The 19,419-nt window shown below is 42.6% G+C and overlaps 3 protein-coding genes across 15 annotated transcripts in view; 1 reads left to right on the forward strand and 2 right to left on the reverse strand.

Moving 5' to 3' along the window:
- caska (calcium/calmodulin-dependent serine protein kinase a) overlaps positions 1-19,419 on the reverse strand; it is a 109,708-nt gene that overhangs the window by 37,646 nt on the left and 52,643 nt on the right. For all 12 annotated transcript variants that reach the window (XM_063888078.1, XM_063888076.1, XM_063888074.1 and 9 more), the window contains exons 3-5: positions 19,203-19,308; positions 17,500-17,577; positions 16,643-16,715 (exon numbers count right to left, since the gene is read on the reverse strand). In XM_063888078.1, the coding sequence (XP_063744148.1) occupies positions 16,643-16,715; positions 17,500-17,577; positions 19,203-19,308 (257 nt within the window). The remainder of the gene's footprint in view (positions 1-16,642; positions 16,716-17,499; positions 17,578-19,202; positions 19,309-19,419) is intronic.
- LOC134867818 (probable G-protein coupled receptor 82) lies at positions 448-5,992 on the forward strand. Of its 2 annotated transcripts, XM_063888645.1 has the most exons (5): positions 448-1,023; positions 2,530-2,945; positions 3,666-4,073; positions 4,197-4,337; positions 4,723-5,992. In XM_063888645.1, exons 2-5 carry the CDS (start codon positions 2,535-2,537, stop codon positions 4,960-4,962), a joined length of 1,200 nt encoding a protein of 399 aa, XP_063744715.1. In that variant the 5' UTR covers positions 448-1,023; positions 2,530-2,534; the 3' UTR covers positions 4,963-5,992. The 2 variants fall into 2 exon arrangements, with proteins under 2 accessions (XP_063744715.1, XP_063744714.1); XM_063888644.1 differs by having other exon boundaries at positions 448-2,945.
- On the reverse strand, positions 7,172-13,208 carry LOC134867379 (zinc finger BED domain-containing protein 4-like). The gene is made up of 3 exons (XM_063887915.1): positions 11,589-13,208; positions 10,278-10,557; positions 7,172-7,227 (listed from the first exon to the last, which is right to left on the reverse strand). The coding sequence occupies exons 1-3, from the start codon at positions 13,206-13,208 to the stop codon at positions 7,172-7,174; spliced, it is 1,956 nt and encodes a 651-aa protein (XP_063743985.1).

Here is a 19,419-nt window from a genome sequence, read left to right on the forward strand (position 1 = left end):
TATGTAGTGTCTCTACTTTAAAGAGTCCTCTCCTGCTGATGTTCAGGTGTATATCAGTATGTAGTGTCTCTACTTTAAAGAGTCCTCTCCTGCTGATGTTCAGGTGTATATCAGTATGTAGTGTCTCTACTTTAAAGAGTCCTCTCCTGCTGATGTTCAGGTGTATATCAGTATGTAGTGTCTCTACTTTAAAGAGTCCTCTCCTGCTGATGTTCAGGTGTATATCAGTATGTAGAGTCTCTACTTTAAAGAGTCCTCTCCTGCTGATGTTCAGGTGTATATCAGTATGTAGTGTCTCTACTTTAAAGAGTCCTCTCCTGCTGATGTTCAGGTGTATATCAGTATGTAGTGTCTCTACTTTAAAGAGTCCTCTCCTGCTGATGTTCAGGTGTATATCAGTATGTAGTGTCTCTACTTTAAAGAGTCCTCTCCTGCTGATGTTCAGGTGTATATCAGTATGTAGTGTCTCTACTTTAAAGAGTCCTCTCCTGCTGATGTTCAGGTGTATATCAGTATGTAGTGTCTCTACTTTAAAGAGTCCTCTCCTGCTGATGTTCAGGTGTATATCAGTATGTAGAGTCTCTACTTTAAAGAGTCCTCTCCTGCTGATGTTCAGCTGTATATCAGTATGTAGTGTCTCTATTTTAAAGAGTGCTGTATCACACATCACAGGGGAGGGAACCACCAAAAAGCAGAATAGGGCCTCTTTAATATTTCACATTAAAAAGTGTGACCAGCTCACATGATGTTAAAGGGCTGGTGTGAACGCGCACCACACTATGTTCTGAAATACACTTGCATAGCAATGCGGCTTCTACCCTCGTCATTTGTACAAAGGGTAACTGAGGAAGTGACATCTGAAATAGCACGAGAGACGCCAAAATGAAACCTGAGAGCAGTATAATTTGAAATGACTGTTCACGTCGAGGCTGAAAGTTGTGTTTACTTTTAACTGTGAAATATTTGATGTAAGAAACTGCAGCTGCTGGTCCTTCAGTGATCTGGAAGGAGCTCCTGTGAGAGGTACGTGTCAGATAATTGCACCCCTAATAACTGTGTTGAACATGGAGTTTAATCTCACTTTATAGAGAATGGATTACATGCGTTCTTTAAATACAGCAGGATGATAAATGCACCTTTATTTTGGGTTAATTTTTTTCTTGCAAGACATTGGTAAAGGATACTGTCCTATTGTCACAAATTCAAGCCTTTATTTTAGATGTATGCTTTTTTTTTAAAGGTGTTTGGAATTAAATTGTAGTCTAAATGTGTGATTAGATCTTTTATAATTCAACATCAAAAGAAATGTAGTAATCTCTTAGCATTTCTGATACTTTTGAAACACTAATTAACCAATTAAGGCTTATTTGTAGATTTAAAATGTAAAGTCCTTTGAAACCTCTTTAAAAAAGGTGCTTTGAATAAAATATAAGACGGATTTTAAGCAAAATGTTCCTCTTTCTGGATCTGCCTGACAATAGTTAGGGGTATTCTGCAAATAAAAACAACCTAATGCATGTAAAAAAATGTATTGCCTTTATGACTTTTAAAAGGAGTTAGGGACAAACCTCAAGATAAACTTTGCAATGTCAGAAACAAGCTCACTTCCCACGTCTTAAGACTTTTAGAAAGATTGATGTAACCCTCTGAGACCCATTAGGACCTTTCTGTTTTTGTATATTTGGTATTTTCCCTTGTAAATGATCATTTCTTACAGTGTAATCAAGCTTTACACATCCCAGGAATCAGCAGAACTCAGGTAATGTTGTGTGTCACTCACAAAGACTTCCATACACTATAATAGGGGATTTCTGCCCATAAAACAAATCAAATCTGAAAACGCACATTCAACAAAGAACGCTGCACACATTTGTTGGGATTGTGCCAGAAGTGATAAGAAGATTCTAACCTCTTCTTTTCATGAGTTAGGCCCAATCTTTTGGGCAGTGTCATGTTTTGGTCTAAAAATGATGTACATCATGGCACTTCCTGTCCACAGGCACACACAGGGGCACCTAGCATGCTTTGAACCAGAATGGGGTATTCATGGGAGAATTGTGTCTCACAGCACACCTTTCCCTGTTAGTAGTGGCTTACACCCGACCCTCTGAATCAGACACTCCGATTGGCTGTGAAGGCATCCAATCGGAGTGTCGAATTCAGAAACGTGAGTCCTACACTCTGTACGTCACCAACAAAGATGGCAGACGAGAACATAGCGATAAAACACACACAGAACGATAAGCACTGCGCCAGGGAGAAGCTGACACGATCCCCATCTTTCAAACTTTTCGCCTCACAATGACAAACTTGATGTCGCCGTTTCTGCAGTTTAAGAGGAAACGTCTCTAGATCAAACTGCTGAGAAGTTATGACGCTTTGAAGATGATGTGATATTTGGGATCGTGTACAATCCAAATGAGGATCCTATTTCTTGAGACTTTTTAAGATGGGAACCTGGTGAGCGTTACCCCTCAGATAATATCCTCCACATGTCCGTCTCTCATCCATCACTCTGTGTCTCCTCAGACCAAATGGAGAACATTGCGTCCACTTTCCCTCTGGATAACTCCTCCTTCTCCTCCAGCCTCCTCTCCCTCTGCCCCACCGCCGCCACCCTCTTCTTCCTCCCCTCTGCCTACGCCCTCCTCTTCCTCACCGCCCTCCCCGGGAACATCCTCTCTCTGTGGGTGTTCCGCCGCTGCATCTCCACCGTCTCCCCCACCCACGTCTACCTGTCCCACCTGAGCATCTCCAACCTGATCCTGTCGCTCACCACGCCCTTCCTCGCCGCTTACTACGCCTGGGGCTCTGTGTGGACGCTGAGCAGCACTTGGTGCCAGCTGGTTCTGCACGGCATCACCCCGGTGCTGCACATCAACATCTACATCAGCATCATGATCCTCACCTGGTTGGCGCTGAGCCGCTTCGCCTCCCTCATACAGGTCTCACTAAGAAATATATATCATAACCCTTTACCATCAAGTAGAGACACTACACACTGATATACACCTGAACATCAGCAGGAGAGGACTCTTTAAAGTAGACTCTACATACTGATATACACCTGAACATCAGCAGGAGAGGACTCTTTAAAGTAGAGACTCTACATACTGATATACACCTGAACATCAGCAGGAGAGGACTCTTTAAAGTAGAGACACTACATACTGATATACACCTGAACATCAGCAGGAGAGGACTCTTTAAAGTAGAGACACTACATACTGATATACACCTGAACATCAGCAGGAGAGGACTCTTTAAAGTAGAGACGCTACATACTGATATACAGCCTGAACATCAGCAGGAGAGGACTCTTTAAAGTAGAGACTCTACATACTGATACACACCTGAACATCAGCAGGAGAGGACTCTTTAAAGTAGATCCTCCAAAACCACACCAAAAATGGCAGAGGCTATGAAGCTAATTAATGCAACTTATGCCAATTGTGTAAATTAGCCATCATATGTAAGTGAGCATCTGGCAGTTTCCATGTGCGGGGGACCCTTACTACACATTTCTAACATAAAAGTTTGGAGTCTCAACATTTCAGGGTTCACACAGATGACCGGTAGACTAAAATGCTCTTTCATTTTGGTAAAGCACTTTGAACAGCCTTGTGTTGAAAGTGCTTTATAAATTAACGTTGTGCCTCTTCCAGCACACCCACGCCTCCAGACCCAACCGGTGCACCACCCTGCTGCCTCACAGCTTCTTCGCCCGCCTCAAGAGGACGTCCTTCGCCAGCAGGGTTTGCGCCGGCGTGTGGGGGCTCGCGGTGGGATGCGTGGTGCCGGTGACCATCATTTACTCTGTGAAGGAAGCGGTGAGCACCAAAGCCGCCAGTAGATGTGTGGAGGTGTGCTACAGCCCCGCGGTGGAGATCGGAGGAAGTCTGTCTGCCAGTTTGACTGTTGTCGTCATCACTCTGTTCTTCCTGTTCTACCTGCTGGTGCTGCTGTCCTACATCATGGTGCTGAGGCATATCGGGCGATCGCGGCGCAGCACCAGCGTCGCTACGTCCCAGAGTCTGTTGGGGAGGGTGCTCCGAAACATCGTGGTCATACAGGTGGGTGTTATATATTGTAAGACTTGAGAGCAAGGGGGCAAACATACAACCCATATCCTTTCCAGTCACTCTGCTTTCCAGAATAACAACCAGAACTCTTTTATTTCAACCTACTCCTCCCAGGTCGTTCTCTCAGTCTGTCTGCTGCCGTACCACATCTACAAACCCATCTTCATCTCTCTGGCTAACGACCAGCGACAGCTGACGTATTCACCGGGCCCCGACACCTGCAAACAGTGCCATCCATTCTCCACCCTCGTCGAGGTGACTCCTTCTTTCTCTCCTTATTAGGATCCCGATTAGCATTAGCACTAGCATAGGCTGACTTTACTTTGGTCCACTACATACTGATATACACCTGAACATCAGCAGGAGAGGACTCTTTAAAGTAGAGACGCTACATACTGATATACACCTGAACATCAGCAGGAGAGGACTCTTTAAAGTAGAGACTCTACATACTGATATACACCTGAACATCAGCAGGAGAGGACTCTTTAAAGTAGAGACACTACATACTGATATACACCTGAACATCAGCAGGAGAGGACTCTTTAAAGTAGAGACTCTACATACTGATATACACCTGAACATCAGCAGGAGAGGACTCTTTAAAGTAGATAAACATCCTCCTCTCCTCTTCCTCCAGCTGAAGAACTGTCTGCTGCTTCTGACTGCTCTGAAAGGATCCACAGATCCTTTGATGTACTTCCTGTTGGACAAGACCTTCCGTCATCAAACCCTGAAACTCTTAAGATGCAACCGGAGCAGATCTGGAGGCACAAAGTCCAACTCCATCCCGGAAAGCAACAACACCAAGGGAGGACAGATGGAGGACGGGAACCTGGCCACAGCTACGCCGGAAATAAGTCAAGGGAGTGTTTTGTGAAGTGTCAATAAGCTAAAAGGAGTGATGGTAGTCTTAGCAGTGATGCTTTACAACGTATATACTTCTGGGTCCAGACTTCACATCGCCTCACATTTTGGAAGATCTGTTACAATCTTTTGTTTTTAGTTTCCTGTTTTATTTTGTATTTCCTCCTGGTTCCCGTGTTTCATCAAGATATATATACTGTTGAAGATAAATAATCGGAACTGTCAGGCAGATGAACACTTTTGAATATGATATACAGAGCTAAAGCAATGGAATATTTCAGTCCAGTGATAACGTTTCTATTTGTGAATATTTGAGGAACTCACCGTCAACCTTAGAATATCTATGAAGGTTTCTCCTGTAGAACACATGGGGATTTTTACTGAAATATACCTAATGTTGCCTGCAGCTGAATATGGATGACAATTGATCCTAATCATGCAAAAAGAGTCTTACTGGATTTACACATATTGAAATGAACCTACAAGCAATCAATAACAATAAGGGGAGTTACATTGAGTTACATTTTAAAGGGCAATTCTTTGACTCAAAAAACACAAGTTTTTAAGGTGTTTTTATCGACGTTGCAAACCTGGTTCAAACCGCCCCGGGGTAAATCTATGGATGTCATATTCAAGTACACAAGGAGTTGTTTGTGGAGCAGCCGTCAAGTGCAGCAGGAGACTTTAAATATTTAATATCCATGTGTCGTAAACCTTGTTCAGTAATTGAGTCTGCATTATTGAAGAGGGATTACAGAGTGTGTGTGAGGGGCTGCACCGGGAGTGTTTTACAGGAGGCTATGTACTGTGAAGTGTGTGTGTGTCTGCAGATCCTGAAGCATCACACACAGCGAGCATTAGGAAGAGGAGCCAGGAGAGAAGAGGAGGAGGAGGAGGAGGGGAGAATAATGATGAGGGTTCTGCTTTAATATACAATAGCTGCAGGTTTTATTAAGAACATTCACACCTTTTTCTTTTGCACGCAATTATATCGTCTTGAAATGACACATGCAGACTTCCTCCAATAAATAAATACACTTTCATGCATTTTTGTCGACTGATCTGTAAACCGGAGTTCCTCCACCAGGACTCATTTGAAAAGTACTTTGAATCTTAAAGGGGCCTTTTTTTAGGCTCATTTTCAGGTTCATATTTGTCATTTGTGCCTCAAAAATAGCATAAGCAGTGTCTGAGCAGACCCAGACATCTCTTTAGTGTAATATGCGACAGAGGAAAATGGGGAGTCTCTATATTTGGGAGGCTTAGCATGTTTTGCGTGTAAAATGACTTAATCGACTATCAGAAAAGCTGGTAAGCAGTATTTCTGATTAAACCTTTGCAGCTTTATCATGTTTTCCAGGTTAGAAATAAGCTTTCATTCAATAATAATGTCTGAAATATTGAATTTTCTTAATAAAAGTGTTTTATCTATTTGCATGAAGGACAGGTGTACATGAAGTCACACTTGCTTAACTGGACTAACGTAAGCTTATTCATCAACACAAAGTCCTTACTGAAGTGATGGTTTTTAAATAATTCCCTTGATTTTTGGGCTTTGCTACAGATACCAGCCGCATGTATCACTCCTTAAACCTGAGTGTGTCTGTGTGCATCATGCCTTTAAGTGTGTGTGTGTTTGTGTCTGTGTGCATCCTTGCATGCCTCTGTTGTTGAGAGGAAGGGTCCCCTGAGGCGGCATTAGTTCCAGTGGTTGTCAGACGCTCGCACAGTGACTGATTATTGTTTCTGTGTGTTCAGGCAAAACGCTGAGAGACATGAAGGATCGTCCCCACCACCGCCAGCAGCAGCTCTCCCAGGAGAGGAGCTGCTTAAAAACTGCAAACACTTTTTAAAAAGTTACCGTCCTTCAAGGAAACTCCTTCACACTGTGTGCAGGATCCTGTTTTCAGTGGAGCTTTTTACAGAAGCACACATCTTGCATTAGTGCCCACGGGCGTCCTGTGTGAAGTACTATAAACACCAGCTCCACTCACACTCTACATGTATACTCTTCAACTCTGCAAAAACTAAAGAACAGCTGAGATAACCCCAGCACTGAGCTACACTAAGCTGCAGCTGAAAGGCATTCATCATGTATGTGTGTGTGTGTGTGTGTGTGTGTGTGTGTGTGTGTGTGTGTGTGTGTGTGTGTGTGTGTGTGTGTGTGTGTGTGTGTGTGTGTGTGTGTGTGTGTGTGTGTGTGAAGTCTCAATGTCAGAGTCTCATGGTCGACACTTGAAGGCCCGCTGGAGGCCGTTAAAGGAGCCGCTAGCTGTGTCTGGAGCCACACATCATCACACAAACAAGCAGCTCTCTCTGAGGGCGGCACGGTGCAGCAGTGTAAAAACAGCTGACTCCAAAAACTCAGTGCAGGAAACGGGATTCATCTCCATTAGTTGTACCCGTTCAAATGCAAAAGTTGCCATTTGCTCCCACAATCAAACTGAGGGGAAACTCACTCAGCTCGTCACATATGACCTACAGTAGATCGGATCTGCTGCCGGGATGATTTGACATGTATGCACGACTATAAAGCAGGTGTTTTTTCAACCGCTGACGCTAAAGTAATCATAAAGAGGAGATTTATTAAAGTTTAGGAGTGGATTCCTCCCAAAAGACTCAAGGACGGCGATTCATTTTCACAAAATCAAACTAAAACCTGCAGAAATATGGCTTTTGGATACATCACACTTATCCAGAGACAACTGACCCGAAAGTAAACAGTTTGCACTTTAATATTTATTTCCTAGCCTTTACATCTTTATGTACCAGGTATACCTACATTTTAGCCTCTATTTGGTTGCATTGCTGTGTGAAGCGTGCTTTTAAGGAAATTTCAGGAATTGGACAATTATTCCAATACCTTTGGATAAATTAGCTGGCTGGCTCTGCTGTGATTGGTCAGCCGCTTAGAGATGGCATGCCCCTTAGCCAATCACGTCTGCTGCAGCCGTGATGAATCAGGCGCTGTGTTTACTTAAAACAAACAGGAACACTTTGAAACAGAAAGAGAGAGAACCTCCTTTAGAGGAATTATCCAACCCTGTTACAAACACCACTATAGTTACAGAGCAAGGTCAACATGACTAACCACAGCTTCTCTATTCTCTCAAACATCAAGTTTTGCCAGAAGTCACGTTGAAAGTTTCAGAGTTCCCACAGAGACTATTCTAGGAATCCAAACTCTGAAATTCTCCGAGGTGACCCCCGCTGCGTCTGCTGACAGGAGATCTCTCTCTGAGCGTTCCTGCAGGAAACAACCAGGCGCACTATTGTTGTAGGCGCCTTTCTGTCTGTGTTCATTTCATGTTTTACATCTAAAGCCATGCCGTCTCTACGGTTGCGCAACACGACGACAGGATCTGTGCTTTGCAGATCAAGTATTCAGCGTGACTTCTACATCCCCACAGCGTGATGCAGCACAAACACCGTGAGAAAAACTCACTGGTGCTGCCACTCACAACCTCAAAACTGAGCTCTGTAACCTAATAAAAGTGCACGTCTAAACAGAGTTAGTAAAAATAGGTTGGTCTTTCAGGTATCACAGGATCAAGCGGAGCTGACGTTAGCATTAGCCAAACATTGTGCAGGAAAAGCTGCTTTTATCTTCAATTTAAATCAGCAGGTTCGCTTGTTTTGGTAAAGAGACGTCTGTGCATCATTTGGTGATTACTCTCACTGATAGAAGCAACTTTTCCTTAAATATTCCCTGAACGCTGCATCTGATTATGTTTTACATCTCAAATCTTTTGCCGTCTTTATGGATTCTTCCAAGTTGTGCAACACGGCGTCAGGATCTGTGCCGTGCAGACCAAACATTCAGCGTGACTTCTTCACAGCGTGATGCAGCACAAACACCGCTACCAACATTTACTGGTGTCTTAAAAACTGGGCCACATATCCCTATTGTGAGTTTAAATCCAAACCGTTTGCAAGCTGTGCAAACGTAGCTGAAAAGCGTGCAGGCAGAAACACAGATTTTTTACTTGAAACTTCAAAATGTAGTTTATTTCCTTGTTTTAAATCAACAGGTTTGTTTGCGTTTGGACAGTAGGAGACCTCTGTGCATCCTGTAATCCAACAGAGAAGATTTCATTCTGATCAAGATGATGTGCATATAGCATGTCAGCTACTGTCTGCTATTTCTCTCACTAATTAGAGGCACCTTTCCCTTACATATTCCCTGAACGCTGCATCTGATTATGTCATATATCTAAATATTGTGCCATTTTTAGGATGCTTTTTGCAGATCAAACATTCTGCATGACTTCTGCTCCTGCTCAGCACGCTTGCATAAACTGAGCCAGTCTTTGTGTTTGCAGTGGCGTCTGCAGGTGAGAGGTGAACACACAGATCCACAGAGATAGAGGTATGAACACCAACATGGCGGGGGCACTTCTGCGGTGAGAGAGATAAATACTGAGACATCATAGTGGTTCATGAACATCAGGATTCAAAAGAATTCAGTGACTTTCATGCATGGAAAGATGTGGCTGATCCATATTCAACAAGGACCTGTGTGTGTGTGTGTGTGTGTGTGTGTGTGTGTGTGTGTGTGTGTGTGTGTGTGTGTGTGTGTGTGTGTGTGTGTGTGTGTGTGTGTGTGTGTGTGTGTGTGTCTTATAGAGGGCATAACTCTCGAGTAGTACATCAGATAAACTACAGACAGACGCTCCACAGTCTCTGCTGGATGCTGATAAAGAAGTGAACCAATGACAGAGCTGCATTGAGCAAAATAAAACATGCTGCACATTACCAACAACTACAGATCCTCCAAACTACACACACATCCCCAATTTAGCGTCCCCAGGTTGATTTGGGGTCAAAAAATGTCCAAGAACTTCAATCCAGCCCACTCGGGGAGATGGCTCGGACCGGTTCAGACCGGATCAGAGCTGCAGATGACGGTCGTCTGCGGGGTTGGGTTGTCTAAACTCAAAAATCCTTGTTATTCTGATTTGAAAATACTAATTGAGGCAACTAAGAGAAAAGTTTGCTGCAGTAACACGTTTATTTCTGAGTCAGTTTAACGTAAAATACTTAACGAGACCAGAAGTTAAAATAAGAAGTCATAATAATAAAAGCTAATATCTTAGAGATGTTTGGTTAACCATGTATCATAATCAGGAACAAAGGTCACTTTATTTTAGTTAAAAGTTACAAAATTGGGTGCAGCTTTAGTGAGTTTAGCCTCCCAACACATTTTCTATCAGTTTTCCAAATACTGGCATCAAATGGTGCCCAAAGCTTTATTATACATTATGCAATTCTGTTGTCAAAGGGCAACAGACAACAAAACACCTGATCTTTGTGGACTCTCTTCCCTACAGGAAGTGATGGTTGGTACAGCTCCAGTCTCAGTTTCATACGCTCTTGTTCTGCTGAGAGGAGAGAGATTCAGAGAGTGGATGTAATGCTTCTGTGGCAGCGGGGTGTGGTTAGGACCCCGGCTGCTGGAGTGGTAGGAGTGGCTCAGCCGGAGGCCAGACAGCTGATCGGGATCAGGTAATGAGGCACTGATTAAAGTCCTGGTCGTAACCTGGTTCTGGGGCAGTAGACTCGGTCCTGAGGGAGAACTGTCTCCACCTCCCACGCCAGACGAGAGCGACTAGCCAGCAAGAACGTTGTTAACGGGCTGTTCGGAGATAAATACATTTTGTCTCAAAGTACCAGTGGTCCTTCCATCACTGGGAACCCAGGTGTGAGCCCGGACGCTCACAGCTTCCTACTGCACGTCTCTGGGGAAGGGTGTGTTCAGTTAGAGTCAGTGTGTCAGTGTCCAGTGTGGAGAGACTCTCTGTTGGCCACATGTTAACAGTTTCTCACACACACACACACACACACACACACACACACACACACACACACACTTCCTCTCTGACAGAACGTCCCATTATTAATAGACTTACTGCCAGTAAAAGTCTACACTGCCCACGGGGGTAAAACAGGTCGACATGTGGAGGAGTCTTCAACAGGAAGCCTGTCCGGATCCTGCAGGAAGGTTCTGCTTTAACAGGTCACTTCTAGAGACCGACCGATATGGGTTTTTCTAAAGCCGATGCCGATACCGATATTTACCGGTCAGAGTCAGCTGATGGCCGATGTGTCCTGCCGATTTTTTGGGCCGATATGCTATCGTATTATCCTTAATTGGCATGCTAAAAATCATACTAGTAAGAGGAGGCACGACACTTGTAAACTTCACACGATTTATTGAAAATTGAACATTAAAAAAATCAACATATGAATTAAATATAAAATAAATAAATACCAACTCTGAGTCTTAAATGTTCAATATATAATCAACATAAAAATAAATATGAAATAAAAATATATTAGTGCTGCAAACACACTAGTAACAAAGGGCATACTAGCAACATAAAAAATTATGTAAACAAGTTTCAAGTTTCACAGGCATGTTTTATGCTTCTCAATACTGCCAGTTCAAGAAACGGAGGTTGTCATGTAGGAAACACAACTGTTCGGCATGTTCGCCCTTGAGGTTAGGAACACCCTCTCGCTGGGAACTGAGGAAGGGGGTGGACAAAGGAATTTTCTTGCTAGTGGTGCAAGAAGGTGTAGACGGGATGCATTTTGCTTCCACCATTCTAGCGGTTTACCAGTCTGCCTATTTATCACTTGCTCCTGGAGGTAGTGCTGCAGCTGGTCAGATATAAGGTGGTCTTCATCACTCTCCTGAGTAGGAGATCCATGAGGTCCCAAGATGTTGGCATACATTTGGTCAATGACACTGGAGGGACCAGGTACTTCCTCAACTTCCACCCTTCTCTGTTTCGAGTGTAGTCCTTCTTCTGCACTTGTGGCCATCTTCAGCTGTTCAGACACAACAGCATGCTCCTCCTTTATCCACCTTTTTGCTTTATCAAGTGTGCCCTCTGAAAAGACATGGCCCTTATAGCGAGGGTCCAGGAGTGTTGCGAGCACTAGACATTGTGTGTCCTCCATCTTTTGGAATCTTCTCTGTAAGCTTTGCAGCATTGACTCTCGCAGAGTTTTGATCCCAATTGTGTTTGGCCCCTCTGTCTGAAGAATCATCTTCAGCACAGCAATGCTCGGAATGACGCAGGAGATGGAAGCCTCTGACTTGCTCACCTCAAGGGTGACTTCCTCCATAGGCTCCAATGTATCAATTAAATTGGAAGCTATGTCCCATTGATCAGGGGATAGAGTGGCAATTTTTCCATACTCTCGAGCGTAGTTGTTCAGAGCTCTCTTCTGCTCCACCATTCTCTGCATCATATGAAGCGTGGAGTTCCAGCGAGTGGGTTCAGACTGGAGGATGCTGTGCTCTGGTAGGCCAAGTTCTTGTTGAATTTTTTTAAGCTTCTGCTTTGCAAGAACAGAGTGGTTGAAATGTTTGCCGATGTTCTTTAATTTGGCATTAATGTCCAGCACTACTCGCTGACTGTTGATGCCATCATTCACCACAAGCTGTATGGTGTGTGCGCTGCAGCTGAGATCAGGTATTTCCGCCAGTCTGAGACCTTTGACCATGTTTGCCCCACTGTCACGGAGAACAAGTACAACCCTGTCATGGCTGATGTCCCAGTGCACCAGCAGACTGATGAACATGTCACCAATATACTCCCCTGTGTGGGAGCCTAACATTGTTTTTGCATTTAGGAGGACTTGCTTCCTGTCCCAGTTGTGGTCAATGAAATGGCATGTTAGACTCATGAGAGCCTCAGTGTCCCCAGACCAACAGTCTGTAGTGAAGGACAAAAAAGGGCCAGCCTCCTCTGAAATTAGTGCTTTGACTTTTCTCTCCACTTTTCCAACTATGTCCTCAAGCATGTCGGTGCGGTAGTGCTTCTCCGATTTTAATTTGTACCTGGGCTCCATTGCAGCCACCAGCCTCTGGAATCCAACACATGAAACACAAGCGAATGGCAGATTGTCTGTGGCAATCATTTCTGTTATTAATGTGTCTATTTTCTTTGATCTGGTGTCTGAATTTTGCCATTTCCGATGGGCATCAAACATATCTGTTACGGTTGGCTGATGAGGTTGGGAAGTGGATGTAGACACTGCAGCTGCTGGAGCTTTTTGTTGCTGAGCATCATTGTAAGCCTGGAGATGATGTACTCTCAGGTGATTCCAGAGGTTTGTGGTGTTTTTATGTTTGCTCTTTGCAGATCCCAAGCTCACATGTACCTTACAGAGCTTGCAGATCACCTTACTTGTAGCTGGCTCTGTGTCCGTAAAATGCTGCCATACTGGGTTTTTCTTTTCAGCCATACTGGGATGGCTTTCCTTCTGACATCAGACAACAATTCCTAAACAGAACAAACATTCAAGGTTAGCATTTAAAAGTGCCTTCAATGTTACTATATCACCATATGTTAATGAAAAATAAAATAATTTTATTTAGATTTTATTATCCATAACACATTTATTTTATTCATTATAAATAACATATGTTCTATATATATACACTATATATTCATGTATATAGTAGAAATATTATGTAGGCTATTATATAAAAATGACTGTAGGGGCCTAGCTACTCATCGATTCATAACAACAAGAATTAACAAATGTATGACTTCTTGCAGTCTGTTAGTCTATTAATTATTCATTTTAATATGTTTAACAGAGTGCAAGAAGACTTCCATGATGTGACAACTTCAGATAGTTACTTCAAAACGGCAAAATACGTGTTCAGGTTATACAGTTTGTTTCACTGTGGAACTTCCATGCCTTAAACTTTCATATGTTTCCGTTTCAACAATATAAAACTCCGTCTCCCAGCATGCTGCGCAGGAAACCGGAAATAAGAACTAGAGAACATCTGTTTGATCCTTTTCAAATTCACAATCAAATCAAACATGTAATACATCGCGAAAACAAATTGACATGGGATGACAATGTTTTAAAACGTTCACTTGCTATTTGTGCGTCCTCTTTTTGTTAACATTTCACTTAGATTGTCCGTTACTTAAGTTTAGATCGTAACATAGCAGTCACCAGCGTTGAGGGGGCTTAATTGCGCTCAACGCTGGTGACTGCTATGTTACGATCTAAACTTAAGTAATGGACAATCTAAGTGAAATGTTAACAAAAAGAGGACGCACAAATAACAAGTGAACGTTTAAAACATTGTCACTTTCCTTTCTTCTTCAACTCCGATGCAGTTGAAAACGAATGGACATGGGATGACAATGTTATAAAATGTTCACGTTAGATTTGTGTCCTCTTTTTGTTACATTTTCACTTAGATTGTCCGTTACTATATTTTACTTTTTTCCTTTCTGTAAATGAAGCAACATCACAGATTACAACTAATCATGAGAGAAAATATGCGACTTTTGGACATTGGAATGTAAAAATTGATGCCTTACCTGTAGACCGTCTTGCTCACTCTTGAAACCTCGTGTCCCGGTGTGCGTTCCAAGTTGCTGCCCGCAGATGTGCCTGACTTAAAATCGGCCCGGAAAATCGGCCGATGCCGATTGATTAAAAAATAGCAAAAATCGGCCGATTAAATCGGCTTGCCGATCGATCGGTCGGTCTCTAGTACTTCCTTCTGGATCAATAATTAACATTATTGTCATTTTAATCAAATTAAAACTAGAAAAGCCTTTGTGCTGAAACACTAATCATATTCTCTCTCATTTGTTTCCATTTGGATGTTATTTACATCATCTCTAATATTTCTGCACATGTTCCTCGAAAGTCATTTCTATGATATTTTTCATCTGATAAACATCTCTACGTCTCTTCCTGATATATTACAGGTGCTGCTTTAAACCGAGTCGATCAGGATTGAATTAAGAAAGGTTTATCTCCATTTCAGTATTTCTTTATGGTGTTATATTGTATAAGAAACTCCTAACGGGGGACGGTGTATAGGCCTTCTTACAATAGCCTAGTTAATTATTTGACTGTAGTTAAGTTATAAAACGTTACTAACCACTTACTGCTGTATTTCAGTTGAATCTTTTTCTCAAATTGTGTATTTTTATTGATTTATTTAGCTTTTATTTCATTCTTTTTACATTTACAGAGATTGTAGCTTCAATTTCCAATGTATTACATTTGAATCATGTTACTATCTGGCGTGCATCGGTCTTTTCCTGAGCTTTCCTTCATAAAGCACTTTGAAGTGCACTTACCTGTATAAAAGGTGCTATTATACAGTGAGTGCAACATTAAAGCGTAATTAAAATATGCAGAGACATGTGGCTGCATATGGACGTCATATCAAAGAGATTTATAAGGTGTAAAGGAAGCTGTGAGCGTTGATCTGCATATATGAACTACACCTGGAGGTACGGTTATAGCAAATATAAAGTGGAAATGCACGAAACAGAAGCTTCACAGAGCTCAAAACAAAAGCTGCACCAGTGTAATAACACCAGGCGCTGCACACACAGGGTTGTGTACAACACGCAGACAAAGATCCTGAGCCAGTGATTCAGCAGGGAGCGTAGTGGGACTGAAGACAGAGATAAACTGTGTGTACCAACGATGACTAACACCTGCACAATGCTCAGGACAGAGACAGCAACACACACGCTGCGAGCTGGACTCAGCCCGTATGATACGAGGCGCCTGGATAAAAAAAAAAGGCACTAAAAGGTAGGTACTGCGAAATCACACAAAGAGCATTACACTCTAAAGTGAGCGAGACGCAGGAGAAAGGCCTGCTTCACTTTGTCTCTCCTGCCTCTGCTACACACTGCAGACACAATAGCATCCTGCCGCCTGCAGGACACGCACCGTGCCGTCGCACCACTTACACACACATGCAGTTCTCCACACAGATGCACACAAGAGCAGCTGCAACATGCATTACATGTTTATCCTGCAGGGGCAACGAGAAGACACCTCACATGAGGATGCATCTGGATGTCTAACTGTGGGTAGCTGTCAGAACTCTGATATCTAGAACAGCTTTTAAACATGCAAATCTTAAATCCACATTTGAATGCTGCACCTTTCTTTTGTTTGCGTGGGAGTTCATCGTCTTGAAGGCATTTGAATGTTATTTTTGGATCAATTATCAACATTTCTTTAAGTTTCTGCCTTTGAGTTCAGGTGATTGAACTTATTATTATTAACTATATTTGATGTTTTTTGTCATTTGTTTAATTTGAGATGTTATTTATTTATTTTAATGATTTTTATTTACATTATTTCTTATATTTCTGTACATATTTGTCCCTTGGAAGTCATTTTTACTTGATTTTTTGTCTGATAAACATCTCTACATCTCTCCTGCTGACATATTAAGAGCTGCTGCTTTAAACCGAGTCAATCAGGATTTTAATTAAGGAAAGTTTATTTACATTTCAGTATTTTTCCCTAAATTTATGGGTGTTTAATTGTATAAGAAAGTCCTCTAATTAGGGACGTTTTATAGGCCTTTTTTTTTTTACATTAGCCTAGTTTATTATTTGGCTGTATTTAAGTCTTTCTTTTGTTTGCATGCGAGGGTTAGTTTCAGTGCACAGGAAAGTTACCCACATGCACAGGAAGGAACTGGCCCCTCACCAGTCAACACCTGTGCCTTATTTCTGTGCAACAGGACTTAAACCAGTGACTCTTCAGGTCCCAAACCAAGCCCCTACAGACATATTTTTCCAGTGCACGGTGCAGATCAGGACTGTGTCTCCTCAGCAGCTGCAGCCCTCTGAAGGTGCAGTCAAGAGTCAAATAAATATAAATACCTTGACGTCTCGGTGGATGACGTTGTTGTCGTGGCAGTAGCGTAGCGCCTCCAGGATCTGTCTCATGTAGTGACTAAAGGAAAGACGTAGTACAGTTATTATGACATCCCACTGGTTACACTTAAAGGGAAGTGTGGCGGGATGAGTGGGAAGACACAGACAGGAGTGCAGCAAAACGTATATTTGTCACCTTTAACGTTGATATTCATCTTTAGCTATATTTAGTATATTGTCACCTCCTGCGGTGAGGAAATGAGACACCATTGACAACATCAGTCATTTTAACGTGTGTTGTTGGTTCACCGCTGCCTCGATTGGTTAGTTAGTTTGAGCTATCGTGCAAATTCAGAGAATCCTAAATTAGTTTAGCCAAGTCACATCATTACACGTAGAAACCAACCCCTGGGAGCAGCGGTACACCAGCACCTTCTGTGTTCTGTTAAATTACGGTCTTTGGGAATAGAGTCTGCTTGATTTGGCATGAGGGTCTTCAGCTCTCTGTGTGAAAAGGGCTGTTTGACCGCAGGATAAAGCAGTGAAGATGTTCAAAATATAACAAACTTAAATGAATATAGATTTTAATCCCGTAAATTACCGATTGCAATCACAAAAATCAGCCTCTAAACGTTTGTGTTGTCTTCCTTTTGTTTCTAAGGCATACACTATAAGTCATAACCCAAATCTGTGTTTTACCTTTTAGCCAATTTAATTCTGACTTATTACCTTATCACATCTCCACTTTTTTGTGACAAAATAAGCCCTTATTTCGATATAAAAACCTTCAGAAAGCGGTCAAATTTGCCCCGATGAACACAGGAAGGTTAAAGGACGGAAAGTCTGAAGGTTTGACGGCTCACCTGGCGACCGCTTCACTGTAGACGAAGCCAGCGTCTGCTCTCTTCACGATCTCGAAACACAGATCTGCTCCGTCCATACTGAGGAAGAGGAGCAGGATCAGTGTGTGGAAAGGTCAGGAAGAAAGGTCACTATTATTAAAATGACTGGAGGTGACGGTGAGATGTGAGGAACAGTCATTACGTTCAGTCTGTGGGTTCATTCAGATTTTAAATATCACAGAAACTCACAAAATATTACTCCTTGGAGTCGGAGATTTAAGCTGGATTTCTCCTAAAACTTCAAAGATTTTAGCAACTAAAACAAATTATAGGCGTTTATTACTTTTGTGCAAACTTAAGAAGTCAATATTGACTTTCTATGAATATAACCCCTTGGTTTTGAGGCTTTCTTTGGTAAAATACACACCATAATATACTGCAGGTGTTTTTAAAGACATTCTGCAGTTCGTCCACTAGAGGGCGCTCCTCTTGTTGCCCTACTTTAAAATCCACCTGTTACACTTAAGTGATTTCTATATCTAAAAGGTGATTCAAACATCCCTATAATGCACTTAATTCTGCTGAAATCACTGAGTAATTACACAAGAATATACATAATGTTTTAGATTAAATTTGGGTTTCATGAAAATTGCTCAATTTCAGAAAAGAAAAAAATACAATTAAATAGAAATGTTTAAATAAACATAGATAAAGAATATGCAATACAATAAGTACCATCAAATTAAATTAAATACAAGTGCATTATATATAACAACTGCCACACACACACACACACACACACACACACACACACACACGCACGCACACACACTCCTAAATAAATAATTAGAAATAGCCGTCCACATTATTCCACTTTTTGTCAACACAGTTATCTATTTTGCTTTCAAAGCTCTAAAATCCACCTGCAGTACTGTGTCTGTGTGTGTGTGTGTGTGTGTGTGTGTGTGTGTGTGTGTGTGTGTGTGTGTGTGTGTGTGTGTGAGTGTGTGTGTGTGTGTGTGTGTGTGTGTGCGTCAGTGTGTACGAAACACAAGTGTGTGAACAGCGTCGCTCCAGGGCCGTGACGCCGATCCCTTTACTCAGAGCTCTTGTGCGTTTCCTGAAGAGAGTCTTCCTCCCTCTCTCTCCGAGCCGCTCGCTGATAAGAGAGTTCACCAACGGAGGAATTAGTTCTGCACGAGGAGCAGAGATGAAGATACGAGGAGGAGTAGGAGGAGGAGGAGGAGGAGGAGGAGGAGGAGGAGGAACACTGGAGGCAGAAGTGAGGCATCTTAATCTCAGAGTCCTCCTTCATGAGCTGCACTCGCTTTTTCTTCTTACCCCCAGCTAACAAGCTTTCTCATCTCAGTGGTGATTATATAAAACCACTGCAGGGTTCGTCTTCATCCTGCACCTCTTTCTCACTCTCTACCTCTTCATCATCCTCCTCCTTTTTACACCACCTCCTGTTCATCCTCCTCCTCTTTACACCACCTCTTCTTCAGTAGGTGCCAGCCAGTGTTTACTACAGCCATACTTTAACTGGAATCTGTTTCTTTATTAGGAGCTACGACGGTCTCCTAATCTACCCGGAGACAACAACCGAACATCCACCCCGCGGTCCCCCACAGGTGTGAGCTCATACCCCCCCGCCCTCCCTACATTAGTGCTGGTGTGAAAGGGTCTAACGTGACTTGTATGTGATCTGCCAGGTGGAGACTTACTACTCGAACACCATGTAGAGCATCCCATCGGAGCTGTAGGTCTCCAGCAGCTCCACGATGTGAGGGTGCTTCAGCATGTGGCAGATACTGGCCTCCCTCTTCAGATCTGCAAACACAGAGAGAGAGAGAGATGTGAGTAAAGGTGGCAACAGGCCCAGCATGCATTCATATGTTGAGTAATTAGACACAGAACAGATGATTAGTGATCTAATTATTC

This window comes from Eleginops maclovinus, chromosome 7, assembly GCF_036324505.1.
Source record: "Eleginops maclovinus isolate JMC-PN-2008 ecotype Puerto Natales chromosome 7, JC_Emac_rtc_rv5, whole genome shotgun sequence".
Taxonomy (NCBI): domain Eukaryota; kingdom Metazoa; phylum Chordata; class Actinopteri; order Perciformes; family Eleginopidae; genus Eleginops; species Eleginops maclovinus.